Source organism: the organism of the source record quoted next, unplaced genomic scaffold, assembly GCF_019419815.1.
Source record: "Pyrus x bretschneideri cultivar Hongxiangsu unplaced genomic scaffold, Pyrus_bretschneideri_v1 Contig12, whole genome shotgun sequence".
Taxonomy (NCBI): domain Eukaryota; kingdom Viridiplantae; phylum Streptophyta; class Magnoliopsida; order Rosales; family Rosaceae; genus Pyrus; species Pyrus x bretschneideri.
Window position 1 is genome coordinate 2,797,090 of NW_025999413.1, and position 8,246 is coordinate 2,805,335.

At 37.3% G+C, this 8,246-nt stretch overlaps 1 protein-coding gene across 1 annotated transcript; it reads right to left on the bottom strand.

Annotated features, from left to right (window-relative positions):
- Positions 1 to 2,273: 2,273 nt before the first annotated feature.
- LOC103965023 (zinc-finger homeodomain protein 9) lies at positions 2,274 to 3,795 on the bottom strand. Its single transcript, XM_048577948.1, has one exon. The coding sequence runs from the start codon at positions 3,548 to 3,550 to the stop codon at positions 2,504 to 2,506; it is 1,047 nt and encodes a 348-aa protein (XP_048433905.1). The 5' UTR covers positions 3,551 to 3,795; the 3' UTR covers positions 2,274 to 2,503.
- Positions 3,796 to 8,246: the final 4,451 nt, after the last annotated feature.

Sequence of the window (8,246 nt, forward strand, 5' to 3'; positions counted from 1 at the left end):
TTGTACGACCAAATCCCAACAAACTGGCTACCAGCACTCCTAAATAGTCCATGTGAGGAGTTGGAGAAGTGGGTTTTCAACTTAGAGTTCGAACAATCAAATTCTTGCAGTTAATCTTGTTTTAAATCAGGGTTATAAACAGCTTCAATATCTAACATGCAAACCCCAATTTGCTTAGCTAAACTGCTTATTAATTAATGATTAACCCCGTTTACAGATACAGATAGCAATAAAGAAGACAGGATCACACAAGTCTAATGACATCATATCTGATGGATACATGGATTTAAAGTCAAGGCTTTGCATTCAATACTGTCCTTTTTTCCGACACTCCTCTTATATCCTGAGAAAATTTTCAATGCGGCAGGAACACGGTCTGACACATTAAGTGTCATAATACAAGTAGTTGAAATTTTTCCCTCAAGCATCTAATCAGTTGTATTGTGACACTTAATATTTTCGGCACACTGAAAAATCTCTCTTGTATCATAAGAAAGTTCATCAAATCTAAGCATTTGTCGGGAGTTCAAGTTCGGTCAGTATCTCTCAGAATTAAAGAGTTCTTTCTGGTATTGTAATTATGGTGAAGTTTTAATTAGATTCTAGCTACTCTCACCAAACTCCATCCATGCTCTACATATATTTTCCGATTGGGGCAAAGTGTGACGTAAAAGATAAATTACTCCACTTTGAAGCTTCAAAACCTAGATTAAGCAATTATTTCCCATTACATATTTTCTTAATTATACCTTATATCACTACCGATCTATCCACCCTAAATTAGATAGCAAGATCAACCGGCATGCTCGACCCGTGTTAACATTTTCCTTGTGTGAGGAGTTAAGAAGGCCCATCACCATTTCCCCACTGAACGCTTTAGAGGGTAAATTGACTGAGCATGAGCAACCCATACTTGGCCATACTTGGCAGTTGGAGCCTGGAAGGGCATACGCAGGCAAAGGACCAGCCCCCACAAAATCAAGATTACCGACTTCATCAAATGACAAAAACACCAAAACAAACCCAAATTTTGCTGGTGGAAAACACACTTGATTTTTCTAAGTATCATTTTCGATTTAACGTCGTCGCCGTCGTCGTCTCATTCTTTATCCATCTAATCTATTAATTTAGTCCAACATAATTAGGGTTATCACTAATATCTGCTTCCCTTCAAAGGCAAGGGACAGAACATTACACATCCTCAAGCTTACCAACTGACCTCATTAGATTATGCTTTACTTAATTCAACTAATTAATTAATTAACCCTTTTGGAATAGATTAAGGTTAAAAAACATAGAGTAATCCCTAATTGAAGCCTACCATCCAAAACCCACCAAAAAAGTTCACACATTTGCAGTCACTGGTCTATGTATTGCTTTTTTACATCTGGTTGCACACGCTTTAGACGCAATAAAAAATTAAAGCCATGATAGCTAGCTGAGGATTTCTTAATTTACAGGCATTTTAATATATGATCAGCAGCAAAATGGTCCATACCACAATTAAAAAAAAAACAATTAAAATAGTGGTGAAAAAAAATCTAAGACAATAATCGGGATGTGGGTATTAATTTAAACAATGATTTCTTTAGATCTCTCTTGGATCATTCTCTAGTTTAATTTTATATATAATTAAAAGTTAAGAAAATGCTTAAAGCTAATGGGATAATGTAGAATAATTTATTTTGCAACTGCCCACAATGATCTTATGTTTTGTGCTAACACTTTCTGCTTCTTTGTATCGGACACAGGATAGGAAAATCTCTCCCTGATGAGACATTAGATTCAGAACTTACAATGCCTCTCTCTCTCTCTCTCTCTCTCTCTCTCTCTCTCTCTCTCTCACCTTCTGAAAAAGAAAAAGGGTAACCTGCATTTCTGCAGCTTATTCTCAGAGAACAGAATATTAATAAAATCCAATGCATTTGTTTTAGTAACAAGAAATTGAACACATTTTCAGCTTCACATAGCTTTAGAACAAAAAATAATAATAATTTTTGCACTCGTTTTTTCTGCGCAGTATGATTTATTTCGGTTATGCTCTTGATTTTAGTTAATTTATTGAATACAAAGGCGAAAAATAAACACAAGAATTAAGAGAGTTTTTTCTGCGCAGTATGATTTATTTCTGTCATGCTCTTAACTTGAGTTAAGTTATTGAATACAAAGGCGAAAAATAAACACAAGAATTAAGCAGGAAGAAAAGCCAATGCGGAAATCACTTTGGGGAAATGGAAAGAAACTAAAATAAATAAATAAATAAAGAGAAGATATAGGCAGCAAATTAATTCCCTTTTTTTGGATCAATCAATCTCTTCCCAGGTTATCCTCAGCAAACTGAAGTATTGATAGTCTCATTACTTAAACTAAACACAATGAGAAAGAAGAATTAAGAAAGAAGAAGAAAGAAAGAAAATTTAAGAGCAACTAATTAATTAATTACTTAATAGCACTGGCCTTACTCGAATGCTAATTAAGCTCCTCTTATTATTCATCAAAAGGATCAAGAAGAAGAAGATGACCCATTGTTGCCACCTCCGTCAGCACCCTGGTAATGATGATTCGGATTCGGAACGCCGTTCTTGTTGTCGTTTTGATCATCATCCTCTTCCTCGTCATCATCGTTGTTGTTGCCGTTGCCGTTGGTGCCGTTGTTGTGGTGGTGGGAATGCTCAAGGAGAAAGCTGCTGGGTCTGCTTAAACTGCCAGCACGGCCGCCAGCGCCGCCATTGAGCACGTCTCGCTTGGAGAAGGTATTCTTATTGTTGTGCATCCAGACTTTGAGAACCCCTTTTTCGATGCCGGCCTCGTTACAGAACTCCTGCACGATTTCCTCGTCTCTCTTCTGCATCTTCCACCCGACCCTCTCTGCGAATTGGTACATCTTCTCCTTCTGGTCCTGGGTGAACTTGGTCCTGAACCGCTTCCTCGCATTCGGGCTCGGCGACACGATCTGGGGCATAGCAACGGCGTTGTTATTATTCGCACCCGCCAAGGCGTTTTCGTGAGCGGTGGACAGAGCCAAGAGCATGTGGGGGGCGGAGGGGTAGTAGGAGGACGAGATCGGCGGTGGAGAAGCTGAACTGGGGCTTCGGTTGCCGGGGTGAGTCGGCGGAGGAGGATGGTGGCGGTGATGGGGTTGGTACTCGATGACATGCGTTGTCGCGGCGGGGGTGTTTGGCTGCACGGGGTCCTCGGGGTCACGGCGGTGAAAATTGCGGTGGCAGCCACATGCAGCGCATTTTAGTGAGGTGGGGTCGGCGGGGTTGGCAGCGGGAGACGGCATGAATTCGCCGCAGCCGTCGAGGGCGTGGCCACCCAACGCAGCGGCGTGGTTCTTGAGGCATTCTTTGTAGGTGACTACAACAGGGGTGATGGGGATGTTGTGGTGGTGGAGGTGGTGCGTGGGGTTGTGGCGCTTGAGGACGCCGTTGCTGGACGGAGGCTTTAAGGGTTGCCGGATCCGAGTCGGAGTTTCGCTGTCGGCTTCCGGGGATTTTGTGCTGGCGGTGTTGTTGGTGGTGGTGGTGATGGACGGGGTTATATCCATCGCTCAAACATCTAGGGGTCTCCAAAAACTGAGAACAAAAATCAAAAGCAAATACAGAGAAAGTTAAAAGGAAGCTGCTTTAAGTCGTTAGGATTAGATTTCTGTGCAGATTACAGCTCTGAGCTGCCATGGGAGGATGTTGAGAAAGTGAGGGGAGGTATGGAGAGTGAGAAAGATGGTTAGGTTTTTTTTAGAGAGAGAGAGACAGACGGTTTAGCTAGCCGAGAGAGGGATGATGATGATGATGAGCAGTGATGACTGTCGATAATAAAAATCTGGGTTTTGTGGTTGTCCTTCTTAACCACTTGTTCTTTTAACCCTAGTTCTAATCCATGGTTAAGTTGCTTACCCCACTAGGGGTTAGATGTTGTGTAATAAATATACCTTAGCAACAAATGCCACTAAGTTGAGTCCCGGAAATTATTTTCACACTCCCATTTTTTTTCTAAACTTGTATAGAGATTAACCTTTTACCATTTTCCCATTTATTGATTTTAATTGATTTTGACTTAATAGCTTATCCTTCACGCATAGTTTATATGTGTCGCCGATTATATATGCGTATTTAAGTCACTAACGCATGGTTCATACGTGTCACCGACTATATATGCGTATGTAAGTCACTATTAGAAGGACTAGATCGTTGCTCTACATCTTGACAGCTTAATTTTTTTCAGAGCCAAGTGGTTGTCATGCCGAATTGTGTAGTTCATCTGTCTGCTTTTCTCTCCAAGTGCAATATAAAGTTGGTTGTAGTAGCTTGATATACATCGTTGTTTGTGTCAATTCATCTTTTTCCCACATATTTTTATTTATGTTTGTAAATTTTATTTATGCCATGTTTATTTTTGACCGTTGAATCTCCTCTAATGGTTAATAACAAATAGGATGCATAAGGAAAAAATAGGTGTGTAAAAATTCCCGAATTTGTACAAAATCTATCTCCATCCAAGAGTCAAAATGGGTCTGCTACAAAGAATTAGGGCTACATTTAGCCAAGGGCAAAGTACATATACCAAGCCCCCAAGCGCCTTGGCGGGGTCACAACATATACATCCCAAGCTAAGGTGTTAAAATTTAACCCGGCATAGCTGGAGATGGAAAAATTTAGCCTACAATATTCTTCAAAATGTAAATTTTTGAAGGGCTCCATGATTGCAGATGACTCAAGTTTTTCCATTATAGATTTTAATTAATTCTTTGACTTAATAGTTTTTACTTTGCTCATAGATTATATATGTCACCGGTTATACACATAATAATGCGTATTTAAGTCGATTTTCTTTATCCTGATAGCTAAACTTTCTTAGGGCCAAGCGGTTCATGCATAGCAATGTCATTTGTTGTTTGTATACCTCTCCAAGTGCAAGATGAAGTTGCCCGGGCATATTGGTTTGAAGAAAACAAGAGAGAAAAAGTGGCAAAAATCACTTTCCATTGAGAAATGACCTTCCCCACAAAAAATTTCCCATATGAATTTTAATCAATTATTGTATTTTTTTATAGCTTATATTCGCATATTATTATTTACGTAATAATGTGTGTATTTAAATCATTGTTAGCTCAATTAATTAATCGTTGACGATTTAATTTCTCAAAATCAAGTGGTTGTCATGTTTGGTATTGCCGTTTATTTCTCTATATTTCTCTTCAATTAAAAGATAGAGTTGAAATGTGGGTTTCGCTATACATCCTCATCTTGTTCCATTTATCTATGTCTGTCTTTCGAAGTGCAAGATCGAATCTTACATCGTGTTAACTTGAAATAAATTGTAATCTTGTGTTCATTTATTCCTTTGTCGTGGTCATTTCTAGGCCGAGTTAACTCGGTGGTGTTAGTTCATGATGTTTAATGTAGGAGTGAATGAATTACAAAGTCCTGATGAGGGAGGGCCTGCAAATCTTAGACTTTGACTCTAACTTTTCTCCATTTTTTCTGTCAAGTGGCACAGTGACGGTCTGGACCGCTCTCACACTAGGTAAAGCTTTCCAATTTGCTCTTGCCACTCCTCCTCGAACTTTTTTGGACATTCAAAAGACAGTATTGCCCTTGTTCAATGTACAAGATAACATATATGCAGTGGCAATGTTGGGTTATCAGAATGATGGGGAGCGGTTTCATCAAATCAAGGGTGTTTAGGCAACCAAGTCCCTGTAAATCAAAGGCATCTTTGTCGGCTTGAGAGAATTTCGGACAATGGTGGTTTGTCCAAAGAACATTTTGATTTTCTCATAAACGACGACGTCTTTTGTACCGACTGAAAATTCTACAATACATATACATCAATGTATAGGATGGTAAAAAATGCATGCCCGATAACCATTATTAGGAGAGAAACTTACCAGCGTCAAAAATACAATTATGAGTAGATAAAAAATTGTGGGAGGTCTCAGGTTCGATGCCCCAAGCTAGTGAATCTGCTTAACTGTGGTCACAAGTAAGATGAAATTCTTCATAACCTCTCCAGCCCATAAAAGCCGGATCACTGTGACTTGCCACTAATTATCTTCTTAAAAAAAAAATAGAAATACAATTATGAGTATATGAAACTAAAATCATTACAAGACCCTAATAAAGTTACAGTAGCATCTATTTTAAAGCATCTTCAAAAGAGATGTCAAATTTTAGGGGAATTGTTATTGGTACTCCAAAAATCTCATTCTACACTCTAAACATCAAAATGAGATTTGATAGCTCATGTGGCAATTTGAGGTTTTTTTCAATTTTTTAGTCCACCAAATATGTTATATAATAATGTCATTCTATAATTTTTTTTCTTCATCTCTTTGTGGAGTCCAAATATTAAGACAACAATCAAATATTTGAAATACACAACAACATTTCTTATATATTGCAACACCTTTATCAAAAAATTAATAAATAAACTTGACAACTGCTGTCAAATTTAACAGCAAAAAGACTTGCCTTTTATTAACTTAGAGCCACGAAAAAAACTGAAAACTCCATTAGAGAAAATTTGCTACCCTTTTTTATTTTTATATGTCTGTATAACAGTTTTGACAGAAATATTCTTAAATTCACTCATTTACGTTGCGTGTACCGTAAAATGGGGGTCGTGGTAGTCGCAGAATTATTAGACACTCGTTTGGAACTTAGCGCATCACCCTAATCTTACTTAAGACGTAATAAAACAACTTTATTCCCCGACACGTGTACAAAAACTGTACGTGGCGACACGTGTGTGCTATCCAGAGGGCTTTAAGCTGGCCACGTGGCTTCGTGTCCCGATCGTATCCAGCTCGACTACAGTATGGCAGCGTGGTCCGGAAACCGTTGGACCGTGCACTGATTCTATTGTAATTAATTAAGGCTGATTGGATAATTAGTGCAGTGATTTAAGCTGGGATTAGCGTCGGGAATGGTGAAGCTGCGGTACGGGTGACGTCATCAAGCCAATCATGGAGCAGGAAAGGTTTAATCATCGAAGGGCGTGCAGATTAATCCACAGCCGTTAATCCATTTGCATCGAAACTCACAATTCGTTGGTATTTATTATCGCAAGGTTGTTTTTTCCATGCGGGTTATCGTTTGTGTGTATGTTCTTTTAAAATGAGTAAAAGTTCTATTAAGGAAAATATTTTTTTTGTTTCCAAAGTATTTATAGTGTTTTTTACATGAAGTACCGGTTATTTGCTTTTTATAAAAGCTTTTTAGTGTTTTTTTTTATAATTTACTTGTATTTTTATTAAGAATTGATCTCAAAAATATTTTCACCAAAAACGCTTTCAATTGTTTTAAAAACATATACAAACAAGAACTATAGAACTAAGAAATAAAAAATTTATAATTGATTAAGATCCGTTTGGTATATTTGAATACAAGTTTTTAATCACAAATTTTGAATCCTTGTTTGGTAAGATTATTTTAAAAAGTTGAACTTAAAAATAATAAAAAACCTGCTTGAGTTCTGAAAATACAAAAAGGTCATTATTTATTTAAAAAAAATCTTAGTCCCAATCTCTTCTTTGCGAGTCGAGCTAGGGCTAACTTGGTACGTTGCACTTTGAAAAAAAAAAAATTGTTGCTATGCTGTAAGAATAAACAGATGTAAAAAGTTGAAATTGTTTGATAAGCCCTAGTTGTAAAAGTGCGTTTAGCAAACAAAACGGTGTTAAAGTATTAGTAAATTTGCATGTAAAACAGTAGTGGATATGTAAAATGACCCAAAGGACATAATAATCGATGTACTATTAATTTAATTGTTTGGCAAATAAAGATCAATTATATTAAATATACGTTGTTTTCTTAAGAAGTATTACATGCCGCTGATGTGGTCGGCGAAGCAACCAGATTGAATATAAATCAAATGGAATTAACGACCATGATTAACAAAGATGTTAAGAAGCTAAAATGGTGAATTCAAATCACTTCCCTTACCAAACTAGCTAATTTTCAGATTTGAACAAAAAATAGCATTATCGTAAGCAATAGAGCATTACTCGAGAAGTTGGAACACTTGTTGTGAGCATTCGAGACTTAGAAAATAGACATTGTAGCTTTATATATGTTGCTGGCCAAATTTATGACAACTTAAGATTTTACATACTAGTAATTATTTAATATAGTATCATCACTTTGTTGTACGTGTAATCTTATAGTTCAAGTACTACTAAAGTTTCTTTTTTTTTCTTCGATCGCTTTCAAGTATAAACCTTCTTCTTTTTTTTGGTAAGG